At 43.8% G+C, this 21331-nt stretch overlaps 1 protein-coding gene across 4 annotated transcripts in view; it reads right to left on the bottom strand.

The window, feature by feature from the left end:
• Positions 1 to 20653, bottom strand: part of IFNAR1 (interferon alpha and beta receptor subunit 1) — a 38693-nt gene extending 18040 nt beyond the window's left edge. The window contains exons 1-4 of one of the 4 annotated variants that reach the window (XM_050929306.1): positions 20534 to 20653; positions 11805 to 11928; positions 4895 to 5097; positions 3574 to 3731 (exon numbers count right to left, since the gene is read on the bottom strand). In XM_050929306.1, the coding sequence (XP_050785263.1) occupies positions 3574 to 3731; positions 4895 to 5097; positions 11805 to 11928; positions 20534 to 20588 (540 nt within the window). In that variant the 5' untranslated portion in view covers positions 20589 to 20653. The remainder of the gene's footprint in view (positions 1 to 3573; positions 3732 to 4894; positions 5098 to 11804; positions 11929 to 20533) is intronic. The other 3 variants (XM_050929314.1, XM_050929324.1, XM_050929333.1) reach the window with 3 other exon arrangements.
• Between the last annotated feature and the right edge of the window lie 678 nt (positions 20654 to 21331).

The following is a 21331-nucleotide window of genomic DNA, read 5'->3' as shown; positions in this document are numbered from 1 at the left end:
TGGGTTAAGTCTACACTGGCAACACTAAAGCACTGCTGTGGCAGCACTTTAACATGGCTTGCGTGGTCGCGGCAGAGAGTCACTTAAAAAACCCACCCCTACAAGATGCGTGTCTCACAGCCCTGGAGCACTGTTTACACTGGTACTTTATAGCGCTGGAACTTGCTGTGCTCAGGGTTGTTTTTTTCCACACCCGAGTGAGAAAGTTGCAGCGCTGTAAATTGCCAGTGTAGACAAGCCCTATGTCTCTCTTATCGATACAGCTCCTGTTGATTAAAGTTGAAACTGATCACCTTCTCTGTCCCTCTAATGCTAAGTACGTTGATCATCACCAACACACCACTGACGGACTAACTGGTCAAGACTGCTCAATCCCCATTTACCACTTCTAGCCAAAGAATAATTAAAGTCAAGAAGAGTCCACTACAAAAAGTCCAGATGACATTTCTGGGCAGGGTCTGAGGAAGATCTGAGTCTTCAACTTTGCAGATATATCATCCTTAAAATATTGTTCACTGAAGTGTTTTCACACTAAGACTGGCTCTAGTTTCTAGTTCAGGGATCGGCAACCTTTGGGCGGCAGGAAGCAGCAGCCAGCACATCCCTTGGCCCACGCTGTTTCCCACAGCCCCCACTGGCCTGGAGCGGTGAACTGTGGCCAGTGGGAGCCGCGATCGGCCAAACCTGCGGATGCGGCAGGTAAATAAACTGGCCCAGCCTGTCAGGGTGCTTACCCTGGCAGACCGTGTGCCAAAGGTTGCCGATCCCTGTTCTAGTTCATTAACTATTTAGAGTAACACAAAATCCACTCTTCTATAGAAATTATAGGCTCCATGCTGAGGACAAGATTTACTGCACTTGTGTCACTAACCTTTTTAGTAAAAGTTCAGCTAACTGGACTGACAGATTTGTCACTCACCTTTTTTTGAACGCAAGAATGTACTGGGAGGGCCTTGGGATTTTTTCCTTTAAAAATGCCCAACCACAGTAGGTCTCCCAAATGGACATACACATCTTCTCAGTATGTATCTAATCTGACCGGCACTCATTCTGGTACTGTTGTGTGGAGTTGGGAGATAAGTATTGTGTATATTGATTCTAAAGAATACATTAATGATCACTTGCTTCGGACATGCAGGGAAACTGGGCAAAGTTTTCAAATTCCCTTCTTAAGCCTCACAAAGAGCTCTAAAAGCCTGCTAAGAGCTGTGAGTCCACCACAGTAGCATTAGTTTCAGAGAGGGGAACTACACAAAAATGAAGAAGCTAGTTAAACAGAAATTGAAAGGTTCAGTTCCCAAAGTAAAATGCCTGCAAGCTACATGGAAATGTTTTAAAAACACCATAATAGAGGCTTAAATTAAGTGTCTACCCCAAATTAAAAAACATAGTAAGATGACCAAAAAAATGCTACCATGGCTAAACAAAGTTAAAGAAGCAGTTAGAGGCAAAAAGGCATCTGTGAAAAATTGGAAATTAAATTCTATTGAGGAAAATAGAAAGGCCCATAAATCTCAGCAAATCAAGTGTAAAAGTATAATTAGGCAGGACAAAAAAGAATTTGAAGAGCAATTAGCCAAAGACTGAAAAACTAGCAGTAAAATTTTTTGTATACTAGAAGCAGGAAGCCTACTGAACAATCAGTGGGGCCACTGGACAACTGAGGTGCTAAAGGAGCATTCAAGGAAGATAAAGTCATTGTGGAGAAGCTAAATGAATTCTTTGCATCTTTACTGTAAACAATGTGAGGGAGATTTCCACACTTGCGCCATTCTTTTTAGGTGACAAATCTGAGGAACTGTCTTAGACTGCAAAAAGAACAGGAGTACTTGTGGCACCTTAGACTAACAAATTTGTCTGAGCACAAGCTTTCGTGGGCTACAGCCCACTCCATCGGATGCACAGAATGAAACATATAGTGAGGAGATATATATATACACAGAGAACATAAAAAAGGTGGGAGTTGCCCTACTAATCTTGCTGTCAATCTATTAGAAGTCTTTGAGGGTGGTCAACAAACAGGGATAAGGGTGATCCAGTGGGTAAAGTGGTATTTAGATTTTCAGAAAGCCTTTGATAAAGTCCCTCACCAAAGGCTCTTAAGCAAAGCAAGCAGTCATGGGATAAGAGGAAAGGTTCTCTCATGGATCAATAACTGGCTAAAAGATAGGAAACAAAAGGCAGGAATAAATGGTCAGTTTACAGAATGGAGAGAAGTAAATAGTGGGGTTCCCCAGCGGTCTGTACTGGGAGGAGTGCTGTTCAACAAATTCATAAATTATCTAGAAAAAGGAGTAAACATTGAGGTGGCTAAATTTGCAGATGATATAAAACTCCTCAAGATAGTTAAATCCAAAGCAGTCTGCGAAGAGTTACAAAGGAATCTCACAAAACTGGGTGACTGGGAAACAAAATGGCAGATGAAGTTCAATGTTGATAAATGCAAAGCAAAGCACATTGAGATAATGTTTTCCAATTACACATACAAAATTATGGGATCTAAATTAGCTATTACCTCCGAAGAATTATCTTGGAGTCATCATGGATAGTTCTCTGAAAACAACTGCTCAATGTACAGCGGCAGTCAAAAAAGCTAACAGAATGATAGGAACCATTAGGAAAAGGATAAAACAGAAAGTATCAATCCCGCTATATAAATCCATGGCAAGTCCACATCTTGAATACTGTGTGCAGATTTGGTCACCTCATCTCAAAGAAGATGTATTAGAATTGGAAAAGGTACAGAGAATGGCAACAAAAATGACTAGGGGTATGGAACAGTTTCCATATGAAGGAGAGGTTAAAAGACTGGGACTTTTCAGCTTGGAAAAGTGACGTCTAAGGGGGGATACGATAGAGGTCTATAAAAATCTTGACTGGTGTGGAGATAGTGTATAACACTTCCTTATTCACCTCTTCATATAACAGAAGAACTAAGGGTCACCCAATGAAATAATAGGCAGCAGGTTTAAAACAAACAAAAAAGGAAATACTTCTTCACACAATGCAGTGTCAACCTATGAAACACGTTGCCAGTGGATGTCATGAAGGCCAAAACTGTAACAGGATTCAAAAAAGGACTATGTAAGTTCATGGAGGATAGGCCCATCAATGGCTATTAGCCAGGACAGTCAGGGATAGAACACTATGATCTGAGTGTCCTAGCCTCTGCTGCCAGAAGTTGGGAATGTGCAACAGGAGATGGATCATTAAATGACTGCCTGTTCTGTTCATTCCCTCTGAAGCGCCTGGCATTGGCCACCGTTGCAAGACAGGATACTGGGCTAGAGTGACCGTTGGTCTGACCAAGTATGGCTGTTATGTTCTTAAGCAACTAAGCATGGACCAGCTTAATGACATTAGCAACCGAACCAAAACTTTGAGCAAGATGTAATACAGTCTAGCAAATCAATGCACTTTATTTTTTAACAGTGAATGTATCAAGCTACAGGCAGAAATTAGGACATATCATATGTATAAAATAATAAAAAGTAGAATTTAATTCTAGGAAGTGACTCAACAACTGAAGTAAATAAAACAATATTTTAAACTTAATTTTAATCCCTATCATACCTCTGCATTTGATGAGTTTTCCCAGAACACCGCATTGTAGGTAAAACTTATATCATTTGTCCACATTTTTCTGTTCTGATTGTCTTCTGGAGGGGAAATGTTGATTTTCACCACTCCATCTATGGATTCTAACTGCACTCCTGGAGGACCAATTTTAGCTGCAAAAATTAAACATTATCATGAAGCACAACAACTATTGAAAAATCAGAAGTTACATGTTTGAACAAGTAAACTACAAGGAATTGCGTACAGTACTTAATTTTAAGTTCTTCAGGTAGAATCTAACCGTAGTTTAACTGAATAAACTCCAAGTGTTATCTGGGACTGAAGATAGTTAAAATAATACTTACTGGCTGTAACAATATCACAGTAACTGCCTGATTCTGAAACGAAGAGTCATAAATTTGTGGAATGAGGTTACAAGAAAAACTTACTTTAAAAAAAGCTCATTCCCCAAGAACCAACCCAATATTAATGGAAGGATTCAGCTGTATATAAGTTATCATTTGTGGTAAATGAAAGGTAGAAGGTAGGACTGCTGGAACGCTAGCTTCTCAAATACATTTGCCAATATCAGCACAGGGGCAATGACACATATGGTACTCAGGGAATCGGCTCGTCCCTAATCTGGACCATCCTGCCTCTTCCCTAATGTTAGGAATGAAATGGGTACAGCATAGAGATGGCCACCATAGAAAACCATGACCTGCAAAAATAAAGGGCCCTACATTACACTTTACCATGGGAGTGCTGCATAGCTCAAAAGTTGGGAAGAATAACTGACATACATTATGTATGGTGGACTCATCGGTCATAAATTTTCCATGACAATCACTTAAAGCTGCTTATAACATTAGATACGTTCTAGCAATGTTAAACTTATAACTTTAAGCATGCAAGTCAGAATAGTCAGAGCTAAGGGTCTCAAAATAATCTTAACTTACATGGTCCAAGCAATTTAAAAGGCTATTCACTGCATATTTCATACAGTGCTATAATTTAGTAAAGGTTGGGCAATTAGCAATTATGGGTGTGATTTTCAAAGGCACAAATGAGATTTAGCCATCCTTATGGAAGGGGTTTGTACTGCTTTAGTCAAGTTATTTAAAACAGCACAACTTGTGTTTGGACAGGATCTCAGGAAAGTTAGTATATAAATACTACTATTAAAAGCATAAAAAGGAAGTTGATCTATAAAACAGCAGAGCTGATAATAATAATAGGGAATACAAATATCTACACTGTATTTTATATTGTGCTGTAACACCATTAAGTTGAAAAATTAACCTGTTTAATAACGAAGTACATATGTAGTACATACCAATTGAATATGGTACGAATGATAAAGTAGTAGACCACAGAGATTTTTCTTCCCCTTTTTCAGCTCTTATACGCACATTATAGGAATCTAAATAAGCTGTCATTGCTGAGGAGAAGTCGCATTCTAGGACAGTGACATTCTGACAGCCAGATATCTCTTTCCAATCTGTTTCTTCTTCTTCTTCCTCATAATTCTCAAATCTTCTTCAAGTAAAAAAATAAAATTAGGTTTCTATTGGTGATAAAAGAAAATGTAAACATTCATTTTGTATTTTGATCAGAACCATCTGGTGGTCAAAAAGATATTCAACTGGTCTCAGAATTCTAGAATACCTAATTTATTTGTTAGTCTCTAAGGTGCCACCAGGACTCCTAGTTGTTTTTGCTGATACAGACTAACATGGCTACCACTCTGAAACCTGTCTAATTTAGGTTACTTTATGAATGCTAGTCTGGGTTAACTATTGAATAAGGAATCCCCAAGACATGCTGGCAATTTGCTTTTCTAGTCCAACACTTAAACACAACAGCTCATTTTAATTAAGTATCAGAGGGGTAGCCATGTTAGTCTGGATCTGTAAAAGCAGCAAAGAGTCCTGTGGCACCTTATAGACTAACAGACATATTGGAGCATGAGCTTTCGTGGGTGAATACCCACTTCATCAGATGCATGTATGGGTTTTCACGCATGAAAGCTCATGCTCCAATACGTCTGTTAGTCTATAAGGTGCCACAGGACTGTTTGCTCATTTTAATTAATTAGCCTCTTAGAGTTGGTAGGGCAACTCCCACCTTTTCATGTTCTCTGTATGTGTATATATATACACACACATATATACATATATATATATATCCTCACTATATGTTCCACTCTATGCATCCGATGAAGTGGGCTGTAGCTCACAAACACTTATGCTCAAATAAATGTGTTAATCTTTAAGGTGCCACAAGTACTCCTGTTCTTTTTGAGAAAAAAAAAAAAGATCATTTCAGGATTATCATTTCTGGGATTAAACCCTGAGTGCACTACCAAACTGGGGTGTATTTTATTACCCCTCAGGTACACTCACAGAATAGGGGGTGCAAAAAGTGCTTGGAGGAGACCTAAGTGGCCAAGGAAAGGGATGGGGGAACAACGAGTGAGAGTTCTGAATAGTAAAGAGTACAGCTGAGAGCGAGTAGACTGGAGGAGTGAAGGAGAGAAATGAAGGAAAGGAGACAGAATAGGAAATCAGAATCAACAACTGGGAAAAAGAAAACCGAATAAAATGAAAAACACAGGAGAGTGAACTATTCTATCCTATCAGAACTGGGCTTCTCATCAAAAACCACCTGTCTCCAAAAGACAATTCAGACATCAGGAAGTGGCAGAAACAATAGGGTAAAGATGAGACTCATAATTAAAAGAGGAAAAAACTGGAAAACTGAGAGTAAACTTGTATAACCACTATATTTTGTCTTCAACAGTTGCATGTTTCTGAGGTAAACCTGTATTTTTGAAGCCACCTTTCTCCCATCCAAAAAATAAAGAGAAGCACACCAAATCTTCATGTTCAAATATATAATATGATTCTTTCCCTGACATCTTAATTACGGAGTTGCTATTAAGCCAGACAAGTTTGTGTATTTATTTGTTGGGAAAGGGTAATGAGAAATAGTAGTCACATTAGAAAGAAGCAAGAAGCACAAACTAAAAAAAAAGAGGCGCTAACTGAAAATAAGGATATACAAACAGTTTAATCTGATGACCAAAGTTTGTAAATTAAGATCAACCAGCCAATGTTTCTCTTTCTGTATGTACTGTTACTACTGAATGTGTTTTTACAAATGATATGCATACCAATACTGAGGAACATCTACACAGGAAATATATGATTTGCAGGAACTATGCCATGGTTGCTTCATAGGCATGCATCAGTTTAGGAATGAATTTTAATTCTACTGTGTTTTCCAAACACAAAGTACCACGAGCCAGTGTCCTGGCTGCAATGGGAACTATAATTTTGTGTTTTCATAATGAAATTCTCAAATTTCTAGCATTCGCTATTTTGCACTTTTTCAATATGTTGAGAACATTCAAATTATCACAGGTACAGACCTAAAGATATACATAGGGATACATAATTAGGGCCCTACCAAATTCAGTGTCCATTTTGGTCAATTTCACAGTCCTAGGATTTTAAAAGTAGTCAATTTCATGATTTCAGATACTTGCATCTGAAATTTCAGGGTGTTATAAGCATGGAGGTTCCAACCAATAAGATGATTGTGGGGGAGGGGTGTCACAAAGCTATTGTAGGGGGATCGCAGCATTGCCACCCTTACATCTGAGTTGTTGCTGATGGAGATGCTGCCCTCAGAGCTGGGAAGCTGGAGAACAGGGGGCAGCGCTGATGTGAAGGTTGTATGGTATGGTGGGGGCCATCACTTTGGGGGGGGTGGTGGCAGGGCCAGCATTATGGGTGGGTAACTGCCCAGAGCCCTGTGGGCCTTTAACTCATGAGCACTGGGCCTGGAGATGGGAAGGGGCAGGGCTGGGGACAGAAGTGCCAGAACCTTTTTAGAAGTAGGGGGGGCACCAGCGCTGGAACTGCAGGAGTGGGAGCCTTGTCCCCCCACTTTTTAACAAGGGCATAGTCTGGGAGCAGGGGACAGCAACTGCACACTGCAAGCAGCAGGGGAGCTGATAACTATGTAAGTCTTGCAGTCTGTGGGGGCAATGCTGCCCTCTGCCCCCCAAGCTACGCCCACATTAAATAGTGGAGGGGCATGACCCCCTATCCATCCCAGTTCTGATGCTGTTGGCTGGGGACACCTCAGCTGTGGGGGGTCCTACTATCCATTAGGCTCCAACTACTAGTCTTGGCCAGGCTGGAGAGGGATAGAACTTCTTATTCTCCTGCAGGGGCTGCCCCCAGGGCCGGGTCAGATCCACCTCCAGGACTCACCCTCCCCCCGCAATCTGCAAGAAGCTCTGCTGCTGCTCCACGTACAATGACTCCTCTGCCCACCGCTGGGGAGCAATGGGGGAAGGACACAGTGGAGGTGTGGGGCTTCCTGCAGCTGGGGGAGGTTCCCAGAGATGGGTCTCACCGGCCCCAGGAGCACCCTGAAAGAGAAAAGCAAGCAAGCCCTCAGCCCCACCAGGATTAGCAGCCAGAGTCTGGTGCATGATAGGAGCCCAGGCTGGTGTGCCCCAAGCCCTGCCTCTCCCTAGCAGATTTCACAGAGGAGAGCAGACTTCATGGCTGTGAGGACCCCACACATAAGTCATCACATCATCCAACTGTGACCCTAAGAGCTCCTTTATGGCAACTGGCAAAGGGCGCATGATTATGTAACAATAAATCCCAACAGGTCTGGTCAACTCACTACAACCAACACAGAGTCAGAATAATTAGCCCAACAATATCTTGTAATGTATCATATGAAAACTGGTGACACTTGCCATGAATATCATTGTGTGATGTACGTATGAGTTGTGTATAAGGAGTTATAAATATATGCTGGAAATATGTTCTTAATATGCTCTTGCAGAGGACAGGTCTGTCAGTGGCTATTAGCCAAGGTGGTCAGGGACACAACCCCATGCTCCGAGTGTCTATAATGCAACCCTTGATGGTTCCTCGCTCAGGCAGTGGGGGAACCTGACCACATCCAGTGACCTACACTAGGTGGTCACAACCCATGCCCCACTTCCCCACTATTACCAAGGGGGTTCTATCCCTTTGTAGAGCTCCTTAATTCTCTCTGACTGGAAGATCAAAATGAAAGTCAAGAACTCCCCCACATTCAGGAATACTCTTTCCTTGTGATCCCAGAAAATGGAGGTGGGGGAAGCGGCAAGTCTATAGCGCTGCCAACAATCCAGCCCCTGTGCAATGGGTTTGGGGAAATCGCTCTGGCTTGGTTTCTGGGATGGCCTCAGCTTGTCTGTCTTGCCCTGGGAGTCCACTGCACTCTCCTCAGGGTTGGTTTGAAAGTTTCCTGCCCAGAAGCTCCCTCCACAGCTTCAGGAGTCACTCCTGCAGTTTGCTGCTTAGTGTGATCCTGCTCTTTCCCCCATTGCTAATTGCAGCTTCCTCCTTTTTAAAGACCTCCTCCCTATCATGCATGATTGACAGGGCCAGAGGGGTGGGGTTAGCCCTGCTGCCAGGTCCTCTCTGGCCCCTTCCTCATCCGTCTGCAGCCTTTACACCCAATCACAGTGTCCCTAATCATCAAAATGCCAAAAGTTGGGAATGGAGGACAGGGCCTGGATCACTTGATATCTTTCCTGTTCTGTTCATTCCCTCCCAAGCATCTGGCACCAGCTACTGTCAGAAGATAGGATCCTGTGCCAGATGGACCACTGGTCTGACCCAGTATGGCCATTCTTATGTTAAAAATGTAGTGGAGGCAGTTGATAAACAAGCTTGCCCTAGATCAGGGATTGGCAAGCCGCATGCCAAAGGTTGCCGATCCCTGCCCTAGATAAAGGAATGTGGATTTGCCTGTCTCCATGGATCAAGCTAACGGGCAGATGAGAAAAACAGTATGGCTTGATTACAAGAAAAGGACAGTAAAAGTACATTTGCATCTAAGGTAAACAAAATGATCAAGTCAATTGAATAAGCAGGTTCGCCAGAGAATGAAGGGGCTTGCACCTTCACCGTGAAGAACAAGAAACAGGAGAGAGGAACTTTTCCTAGGTTTATTTTTCAAATACGTTTCAAAGGTTTTCTAGATTATAAAAGGAAAGAAAGGGGACTCCTTGTGCATTCATCACTTAAGAGACAAAAAGGGGCCATACACATTTGGAATCTGTGAAAGGTAGGTCCCCCAACAACATGGGTTGAGGATGCTGAAAATGGACTGTAGGTGAGTAATTGCCTGAGACCAGGATTGCAATTTGTTAAATTATAGACACTAGGAAGCGTGTTTTATTTGTTTTACTTGTATCCTTTTCTGTTTATATTATCTGTTTAGCGTCACTTAAATCTCTGTTCATTAATAAATTCAATTTTCGTTTTACGTAATCACATCAGTGCTGTTATATTCAAGTGAGGTGTGCAATCTCTACGCACCAGTCTGTTGGTTCAGCTGTCTGTCTTTTTTGAGACAGCACACTTGGTATTTCTGTGGGCACCAAGTGACAGGGTCTGGATGCTGCAAGGGAATGGTTTTCTAGGGGGTTCAGGAACTGGGATTCTCTGCATTTTACCCCTCAGCAAGTGAGAGTTTTGCTGGAGCTTAAACTGTGTGTCAGCTCCCTGCCACCTCAGTCTATCAGCTTCACCAGCACACACCTTGAGACTCTGCTAGTCTTAACCTTGCCTTGCAGGTAACAGTGGCTTATGGTTCTGGATACCCCAAAGAAGTGTTGCAACAAACAGGCATAGTCTACTGAGGACTACTGCACGAGCCAGAATCACAACAGTTGATGATGTTGACTAGGCACTGTGTAGTGAAATTCCCAGAACTAACTCAATTCTGCATATCGACAAATCTCGGGGGCAGTCTGGGGCACCAGTTAGCAGTGCATGACAGTGAGAGCACATGGTGTGCTGGGGTGTTCTTGTCCATACTGGTGGCATGACCAAAACACATTGAACACAGCTTCACAAATACAGGATATACATATTTAAATAAACTGTGTGTGCATCTGGTACTGAATTTTTAATATTAGTCTGTCTACTGTTCAATTTGATATACTCAGGGATAGCCTTACTTTAGATAAATCTGTGTTATGTCTCCAGGCTCTCACACTGAGCACAGGATTGTGTTCTCCCTTTGCGCTGCATTTTAGAAGTTTCTTCGTGATGGTTTCTTACAAAGAAAGTTACAGAATTTCTATACAAAGACTCGAGTATCAGAGGGGTAGCCGTGTTAGTCTGTATCCACAAAAACAACGAGGAGTCCGTTGGCATCCTAAAGACTAACAGATTTATTTGGCCATAAGCTTTTGTGCATAAAAAACTTATGTCCAAGTAAATCTGTTAGTCTTTAAGGTGCCAGCGGACTCCTCGTTGTTTTTATACAAAGACTGATAATTTAAATGCACAGCAGTGAGGAAAATTAATCCTAGATTGGTACAAGCAAGACCACCAGTGCAGCTTCTCCTAGTTTGATAATTCCCCTAAAGATGTTCCCTCTGCACACATCTGATCTGATCTTATCCAAAGATCTGAAAGAAACAAATTCCAATTTTGTAAGATTCAGATATGCCTCTATTCCATTTGGACGATTCGGCAAGTACATATTTTGGCATTCACGTTGATTTAAGAAATCATTCTGGGCCTGATCCAGCATCCAATGATACAAATGAAAATTTTGCTCTTATGTTGCTCAGAGATGTGAAAAATATAAATGGCAGTGTGCACAGCGCTATGTCGGTGGGAGAGTTTCAGAATTATCCCCTAACCTAGCTGGAACTAGGTTTTAATCAGTAGACTGGACTGCAACTTTTAACCAATCTAAAGCCCACTGTGTCTAAGGGACAACCCTTGATATGCCCCTGAAATGCTTGTAGATTCCCAGATTTAGCAGTTCACACTTTGGGACAGCCTGGGTGTAAGGATGCACTGCTAGAAGGCCAGGATTCCCAAAGCTCTGTGAATTAAAGAAGATTAGTACCACTTCAAACACTAACATCAATGTTTTGAAACTCTTGTAACCAAAAACAGTTACAATGTTAAAAATGTGGCTACATGTTCAAACTATACACAGTGATGAAAAGAAGCGCACAAACCACTATAAAAGCATCACTTTTCTTGGATCACCAGTGTGCTCTTCAGCTTATTTTTAACAATTTTTATATCAATAAACAAACAAACCGCAGTGGTGGGTTTTTGTTTTGTTTTTTCCTCTTTTTACCTTCTGTAGACATGGATTTCAAATAATTTTGGCTCACAGTAAAACAGTAAGCTTACCGTTGGTATTGAGCTGAAAATGTCACATTGAAGTCACTCTCACTACCCCAGCTCCATCTTAGAGTGAAATTTGTGTTTACAACATTGACTTGAACATTCTGAGGGCTCGTCAGATTCATTTGGCCTACAAAAATGTTGGGGCAGGGAGAGAGGGAGAGACAGGAAGAGGTTGGGGAAAATGTTATTGTACACAAAGTTTAAGGATGTGTGACATCAGTTCCACAACAGAAATCTTTACATATTAAAAATTAAAATAGAATACCAAGTTTAGTATAGTTAAAAAGTACTCAAGCCTATTGAAATAGCAAGATAATTCATGGCTTCTTAGCCTGTTACAGAGGAGAAATCTCTATTAATTGGGATTCATTTTTTTCTCTGTTTATACAGAGTTTCAAGACTTAGTGCATGGAAGAATTCATTGGTTCTGAATGCATGTCAGCCAAAGCATTTAAAAAGCAAGCAGTGCCAGCTTTCAACACTTGGATCTCTGGGCAGAAGCTCTACTAGATGTGCCTCTGCTGCTTTCTACCATTCCACAGTTGTAAAATGGACCCAGAAGATCTATGACCTTTCTCCCTGCTACAATATACTTTGAGATGCAATCACCACAAAGACTTCTCCACATAGTATGACCCTGGGATTCCTTTGCAGCAATGCAACATTTCCTCTTGAGCAAGAGTAGTGCAGGTTAGTTTCCTCCATAATAAGCTTGGAGGGTAAAGGGTAAAAATGCATCAAGACACAAACAAGAATGAGCAGAGACTGAAGAGAGACCAATACTCTGCATCTTTTTATTTCAGGAGGTTGGAGATGGTGAGGAAATGGGAATCAGTCTTTAACTGATTTTTTGTTATTTTGAAGACATGAAAATAGTGGCAGGCAAAGGGAAGACACAGTTATTGTGTATGCGTAAGAGTGGAGATAAACAAAATGAAACTTGCAGGCTTTCTATTTTATTTGTTTTATACATAATACATGGTAACTCTTCAGACAGCAACTGTCCCACTTTTTAATAAAATAGTTTTCCTTCCATTTCTTAAAGGAATGTTACCTAATTCTATAGTGCAATGCAGGGATCGGCAACCTTTGGTACGCAGCCCGCCAGGGTAAAACCCCTGGCTGGCTGGCTGGGCCGGTTTGTTTATCTGCCGCATCCTTAGGTTCAGCCAATCGCAGCTCCCACTGGCCGCGGTTCGCCGCTCCAGGCCAATGGGGCCTGCGGGAAGTGGCGGCCAGCACATCCCTCGGCCCTCGCCTCTTCCCACAGCCCCCATTGGCCTGGAGTGACGAACCGCAGCCAGTGGGATCAGCAATCAGCCAAACCTGCAGACGCAGGAGGTAAACAAAACGGCCCGGCCCACCAGGGAGCTTACCCTGGCGTGCCACAGGTTGCCGATCTCTGGTGCAGAGCATGCATGGCACAAGACCATACCACCCTGCCAGTACACAGGAAGTAGAGGATTTCCAGAAAGCTGCCTCCATTTTCAGATGTCAGAAAAAAGAAGTTGCATAGTTGATGAGATAAAAATATAATCTGTTTTCAGATCAAAACATAAGTATTTCTACTTTGATGGTGAGTGTGTAAAAATGGCTCCTTCTTCCTCAGCAGATCTGTAGTCTGTATGTATGCAAGATCATATGAGCACAATTTTGTGAAAAAAGATCACATTTTTTACTACTGTCTGCTCTGAAAAAGTAACATAACAGAGAATGAAAGATTATTTTCTTACTCATGTAACATTACAGTGATTAAATAAATTCCATTTGCAAGACCACATTTGCAACATCATTGTCTTTGAATTATGCAATCCTCAGTGAAAGGAATAGGGTAGCAGAGGTTTAACTATGGGCATTAATTGAAGACAATGGAGTAACAGGTGTAATAGAGGGCAGCAGTTGAACTGAATATTTATTACTGGTAATGTGAGCCAAAAAGAAGGTAGTCTTGACTTTTGGCTTGGCTTCCAAGCTTAGACTGCAGGGGTTGACAGAAAGCGCAGGGAATAGGTAGGGGGAGACACAAACTGAGCAATTCTGAGCTGGAATTCACTGAAGCAGTAAATCAGGAATCTCAAAAAAATTCTCAGACACTTTTCAGAACAGAAATACACTTTAAGTTTCTAATGGGATATCAGAAATAAAGCTTAGTTTAATATACAAATATTGATTGTATCCCTTTTACTTTGTTATAACAATTTTTAAACTCTATTTTAGAAAACATGCTTGTCCAATGTAACAGTCATAAGTTCAACCAAGTATCCCACAAGAAAAATCTGCCAAATTCTTTTTTTTTTTTTAAAGGGGGGAGGCTGCTAAAGGTGTCAAGTGCTATCAGCAGAAAAGTATTAGCTCCTGGGGCCATAATTCATGAGATCACAGGAACTGGAGAGAAAGAAGTTCAGTGAACCTTCATGGACTGTATCAGTGGTTCTCAAAGTTTTGTACTGGTGATCCCTTTCACACAGCAAGCCTCTGAGAGCGACCCCCCTTTTAGATTAAAAACACTTTTTTTATATATTTAACACCATTATAAATGCTGGAGGCAAAGCAGGGTTTGGGGTGGAGGCTGACAGCTCACAACCGCCCATGTAATACCCTCGTGACCCCGAGTCTGAGAATCCCTGGACTATATCTAAGAAATTCTGCAACACATTCAAACTCACCACTCTTTTCAGTTACAACATAAGCTTCTTAGCATACTGTAGATGGTTATGATGATCAGGAAGGAAAGAAAGGAGGAAATAACGTTCTTACTAATCAAACATCTGTCTAGCAGAGCAGCTCCAGCCACAAATATATGCTCTTACTTTAGCTAGACACCATGTTATGGCAAAGACTAGTAAAAGTGGAAGAGGAAAAACGGTAGCTAAAGAGTGACTGATATTTCCAGGGCCAGAGAGCAGAGCTGTAAAAAGGGAGAGCTATTTATGATTTGGGTGAAATGAACAACATGAAATTTAGCATATTGTTTTCTTCAACAAAACATTCACGTTCTAACACTATAAAAGGTTTTACTTTAAAAAAAAATAAAAGCATTGTCTATTTTAACACAAGCAGATTAAAGCGGCTCATGTGATCTTTAAAGGGACATTGTCAACTTCAATGTTTTTAAATGATTACTTCAAAAAAAATCCAGTTTCTGATAGAGCACTCTTTAAAGAGCGTGTCCTGATTTTATTTTTCAAAATTATTCTCCTCTTAACGTTTATGTTTTTTTCAGCTAAGGTGAAAATGACCAAACCCCCAAATTATGTAAACACTTATACACATTTAGCCTCATAAACATGAGCAGTTCCACTGAATTCACAAGTAACTCAACTGGATACTCATGGTGTGAAGTTAAGCATAAATGTGAATGTTTGCAGGAGTAGAAGCTAGCTGGCTATCCAAGGGAATCAGTAAAACTAACTATACACAGTGCTGTCAAATGCAAAACTAAACAGAAAAAATGTTTCGACTTTTTACTTACAAGTTACTCCCTAAGATTACTATAACGGTAGGTGGTACAAAACTCCAGAGAGAAGTGTGATTTTAAAGTTGGCCATGTCCTTTTGACTTCAAAGTAAGTGCCACTTATCTCACTCCATTTGTACATATGTACACATAAAATGTCCCCAAACCCAAGGCCACTCAGAGAATTCAGGGGGCCTGGGGTCTTCGGCAGCAGAGGGCCACCGCTGCCGAATTGCCAAAGACCAGGCACTTCGGCGGCGGATCCCGGAGCAGAAGTACCCCCTCGCCGCCAAATTGCCGCTGAAGACCCGGAGTGGAAGAAGCTTGGGGGCACAGGCCCTGCAAGAGTTTTCTGGGCCCCCGGAGTGAAGAACCCTGCTCCAGAGCCCCCGAAATACTCTCGTGGGGGCCCCCGCGGGGCATGGGGCAAATTGCTCCACTTGCCCACCCCCCCGGGCAGCCCTGCCCAAATCATGCGCCCTTAAGTTCACTTCAGAGAAATCCTCAAAGCACTTTCATAACAAACATTTATTTGAGGGTTCCCTTTTGTTCTCCCACACAAATAGTTTATTTCACTAGAAAATATTAGTCAGATATTAACACATCATGGAAAAGAAACTTCAGACAACCACAAGAAACGATTTTCACATCTAAAGTTATCTTGTGTTTTTATTCAGTCTCAGCCCTAGTTTTTAAGGTTATTTCATCTATTCATATGACAACTAAAGAGTTTATCTTTGTAAAAGATGACACACACAAGATTGTGTCACCAAACACAAGTGTAGCAGTAATCTCTAAGGGATGTCACTGGTGGCCAGCTTCCTAGATAGGCAGACCACCCTTGTACATCCCTTTCCATATGCCTCTTTCCCCCTCTTACCCAATGAAACACACATCCTTTCTCATAAACTCCAACTCTTTCAGTAAAGACCTGAGAATTCCCATTTCTTTTCTCCACTGCAACAGAGATACATTCACAAATGCCAACAAAAGTTGTACACTAAAATAAATGTAAGAAAAAATAATAGTATTTTGTGTGATCAAGCCGCTTTTTGTTTTTTATTTCAAACTCTGAGTTGTATCTGTCTTTATTAATATCATTTACATTAATATTGTGAACAAGTGGAAGAACATGAAAGTGCTCAGTGTCCCTATATGAACACTAGCTGAGAGTTATTTTACAATAAGAAGGCTCTCCACACCAGAGCCAACAAAGTATACAGATAGGAGTGCCAAATCATTAAAAGGGGGGGAGGGGGAAAGCTGTCAGTCTCAGTCCTAATTCAAACAGATTGATCAATCACATGATTATCACTCTGCATTACATAACCATCCACGGTTGCATGGATTTTTTTTAAATCCCTTCATCTGCTCAATCTATATTCAAATATTCCCTTGTGATAAAATAATATAGCCAGCCCTATGTTAAAGTGCACTAGGAAACCTTTAAAGAGCCCCAGCAGGGTCGACACGGACCAAGATGCTGGTGTGCAATATGTTCGTGTGGTTCAGAAATTGCACACTATAGTGTGCATTACCCTGCCATGCACACAAGCCTTTGCCTGAACACAATTCAAACGCCCTCCTAGAGTACATCTACCCCAGCAAAAATGGAGTTGTTTTTACAAGGTGATACCTAGCACGATAGCTGACACGTCATAAAACATGAGTGCAGACCAAGCAATCTGTAGCTTTGCCTTGATGTAGCTGGCTAAAGTGAACAGGGGGATGGAGGAGTCAAGGATGTCTCCAATGGGGCTTGTGTTACTGGTTTAGAGTGGACAGAGAGAATCATAGGGCTTGTCTACACAAGGACACTCAAGAAAAATCAATCTGAATTCAAGTGTGAATTTGAAGTGCATAAGTTAAACCACATTAAACCCCAGTGTGGTTGCCCTCAACGAGAATTGAAGTGGCCTTAATTCAGTTTATGCACTGGTATTGTCTCTCTAATATCCTGACACCAACATGTCTACAAGATGGGTGAGGTAATATCTTTTACTGGATCAACTTCTGTTGGTGAGAGACACAAGCTTTTGAGCTTACACAGAGCTCTAATTCAGGTCTGGGAAAGGTACTACACTGACAAGATGTCCACAAAACTTTTGTCTTTCACGGGTGCTTAAAAAAAGCTCCTCCCAAAAGATAAAAGTTTTGCCGCAGCAAGTGGCAGTGTGAACGCGGCTTTGTCAGCAGGAGCGCTCTCCTGCAGACAAACTGAATGCCACTTGCAAGGGTGAAAGTATTTTGACGGCAAAGGTGATGACAAAGTGCCAAAAAAGGGTGTTTATACAAGCCAAATTTTAGTGACAAGGCTGTGTCGACACAGCCCTGTTGCTAAAAGCTGCATGGTGTAGATAAGCCCTCAGAGTGGCACAGCAAAATACAAGAGGAAACAGATTGTTCAGCATAGATAGTCACCACACATCTCAAGGGATCATTCACCGTGAAGTGGCCTGTTAACAACTCTCCAGTCCTAAGGGGAAAAAGGAACTAAGTTGTCACCTATCATCCCACAATGGAACCTATACAGGGTATCAAACAATTACAACTCATACTTTAATCTTCCCTGAACCTCCTCTTCTGACCTTCAAACACTTTCTCCCCACCAACACACACACACACACCTCATCAGAAGCAAGTTCTCAGCAGACCAGGACACACCAACTCAAAGCAGCATCAATCCCTGCCAGAACAACAGATGCAAAACCTGCAGACATCTCTCTACTGGTACAACGACCAGCAACCTCGACCACGCTCCTTTCAAGATCCATGGGTCCCATACATGCCTATCACATGTGATGTACCTCATCCAGTGCACTAAATACCCAAACAACAACTATGTGGGTGAAACCAGACAATCAGTATGCTCTCGAATGAACTCACACAGAAAATAAGACAAAAATACCACATTACCCTGTGGGTGCACACTTTTCACAAAGTGGTCACTCCATATCTGACCTCTTCGTCCTCATTCTCAAAGGAAACCTACACAACACCTTCAAAAGACAAGCCTGGGAGCTTAAATTTACAACTTCGCTAAACATTAAAAATCATCGACTGTATAGGGCCTCTGGATTTATGGCTTATTACAGTAGCCTGCTAACTGCTAACCTGCTAACTGCAATCAGTAACCTGCTAACCTTACCACTCCAGCATCTTTCCTCCCTTCCTTCCCTACCACGACTGCTCCATCTTGTAATTAAGTGTGACACTGAGTACCTGTCCCAGACCAGAAGAGCTTTGTGTAAGCTTGAAAGCTGGTAGATCTCACCAAAATTAATTGGTCCAATAAAACATATTACCCCACTCACCTTGTGTCGCAGAGCGTCGCCTACGCAACAGGACTAGGTCAACATAAGCTGTTTTATGTTGACCTAGCTGTGAAAGTGTTTTCACTTAAATTTGGCTCCTGCCAAAGCAAGTTCCTCTTTACATCAATATAGTAACACTACCTCCCTGAGCATGTGGCATCACGGCCGATGTAATCAGAGGCGACACTTAACTCTTGATAATGGGCTGGGCATAATTTAAAGGTTGGTGGGGACACATGTCCGCCTCACGCCTCGCCTCTGGGCCCTTTCCCATTCCTCCTGTGCCTCCCACAACTGCTCCAAGCTGGCACCAACTTGACTCCACTCCCATCACAGCTCCTTCCTCACTTCTCCCATTGCCTCCCTGCTGTGGTCAGAGGCTCCAACCACCTACTGCCAACCATCGGTAATTGCAGCTGTGGGTGAGAAAGGGATGGGATGCAGTGGGCTTCCCTGCACTCCCTCTGGCAGAGCTTTGATGCCCGCCCAGCAGGGGCGGCTCTAGGCATTTTGCTGCCCCAAGTACGGCAGGAAGGCTGCCTTCGGCGGCTTGCCTGCGGAGGGTCCACTGGTCCTGCGGCTTCAGCGGACCTCCTGCAGGCAGGATCAGCGGACTCTTCACAGGCAAGCTGCTGAAGGCAGCCTGCCTGCCGCTCTCGCGGTGCCGGCAGAGCGCCCCCCGCAACTTGCCGCCCCAAGCACATGCTTGGCGTGCTGGGGCCTTGAGCTGCCCCTACTGCCCAGACTCTCCTCCCTACACCACGCACCTCCTAGCAGGGCTCAGCAGGAGCACTAGGTGCTGGTGCCTCTCCTAAGCAAGTCTCTTCACTTCAGCCACACTCAGCCCAACGCCTATCCTGGCAAAAATCTGGGGGTTGTTTGAGCCGCCTCCCCCAACACATCACCTCAGGATGTAATTAGGGTCAAGGCACCGTTACCGAAATGTTGGGTTTGCCTAGCTGAGAGCCAATGACAGCCAGACAGGGGATAAGGAAAGGTTGCTTTATTTTGCATAAGAACAGAGAGTTTTGTACCTTGGTACAAAAAACTCTACTTCATACAAAAAACAAGAAGTTTTTATACACACTTACACACGGGCTTTGGTTGTGTTAGCATTTGATTGGCGGTTAGCAAACCCTGCACCTTTGCAATTTGCTTAGCAAAAACTGGCTTAGGACCAGCTTTAACTGCCTTAAGACTGATAAAGGAAGACAGTTTAAAAGTTTAGGCTACTGTGTTTGTGAGAGGGTTAATTTTTTTTTAATGGTTGCCAGCCATTATAAGGCTACCAGCTGTTAGGGGGTCACTGCTGACTGTCAGAGCATCATCAGTGTAGACATAGGGTTGCTCACGTCTATGTTTACAGGCTTTCAGGAGCTACCCCGCAGTCCCCCCCCGCTGACAATACAATCGATACACGGGCTCCCTGCGAAGACCCTCACCGCCCACACAAAGTGCCACGGCTGCATACACACACGCAGACGCGATTTAATAACTGTGCTGGCTGTACACCAACAGAAGCGAGGTGGCCAACCCTGTAGTGTAGACACAGCCCGATTCGGTTCCGTTTAATTCACTCCCCAGCGAACGGCACGGCCCCTGTCACGCGAAATGAAAGGCGCTGCGGGGCAGTTTAACTAACCCACTTTAGCAGCCCGTTCGGCCCATCGCTCGCGGCGCGGCCGAGCCCCGCCGCCGGGCCGGCTGACAGCGGCACAAGCGAGGCCGGGGGCAGGGCCGCCCTGTCTCTCCGTTTCTATCGGGGCTGCTCTCGCTGGCGGCCCGCGGCGCGGCAGACCCAGCCCGGCCAGGCAGAGCCGCCGGCGCCGAGGGCTGGACTCGGGGGCGCTCTGAGCCGCAGGCTGCACGCGCGGCTACGCCCCCTCCCCCCGGCAGGCACAGATCGGCCGGGCGGGGGCGCCGCAGACCCCACCTGCCCCCCGGAGAAGCCGCCGCGCTCACCTGCAGCGAGGGGCGCCAGCAGCAGCGAGAGCAGCAGCAGCTCCGGCGGCGCCATCCTCCCGCGGGGGCTCCAGCCACCGGGCTTGTGCTGCCGCCGGCTGCGCGCCTCACGCACCCCCCGCCCGCTCGCTCCCGCGAGAACAGACAGCAACGGAAACCACCCCGGGCGCCAGCCGCTGCTTCGCGCCAGCGCCCGAACGCGCCGGTCTCGCGCTGCGCGGACACTCCCCTCCCCCTCCCAGGCTTCAGCGAAACAGCGACTCTTCCCAGAAACCCGGCCAGCGCTCGCGCGAGGGTGGTGTGGGGAGTGACGTCACCCTCCCAGCCAGCAGCTGGGTTTGTATGTGTGGTTCCTGCCCACGGACAGCGTGAAAACAGGCCTGGCAGGGCTCATTTCTAGGTCTGCGCAGTTTCCAGCAGACTGCCCCCACCCCAGCCTGGTCAGGGCCTCGGAGGGCAGCTGCAATGCAAATAACGTGGGGCAGATGGCCCAGCCGCGGCAGCTAGGTGTTTTATTGCAAACCCATCACAGTAATTAATCTGTAAGAGTATAATTTCTCGGGGGAAGAAGGAGAAGCTGCCCCCCATTTCCTTGCACCAATCGTTGTTTCTGTTGCTAGCGCCTTGGGGCCCCAGCTGAGGTTCATGGCCCTACTGTGAGTCACAGTCTGTGACAAACTCCAAACAAAAATCAGAGGGGTAGCCTGCTAGTCTGGATCTGTAAAAGCAGCAAAGAGTCCTGTGGCACCTTATAGACTAACAGACGTATTGGAGCATGAGCTTTCGTGGGTGAAGACC

Source organism: Gopherus flavomarginatus, chromosome 1, assembly GCF_025201925.1.
Source record: "Gopherus flavomarginatus isolate rGopFla2 chromosome 1, rGopFla2.mat.asm, whole genome shotgun sequence".
NCBI classification, from domain to species: domain Eukaryota; kingdom Metazoa; phylum Chordata; order Testudines; family Testudinidae; genus Gopherus; species Gopherus flavomarginatus.
The sequence above is the reverse complement of the archived record's forward strand: the minus strand, read 5'-3'. Positions and strand labels throughout refer to the sequence as shown.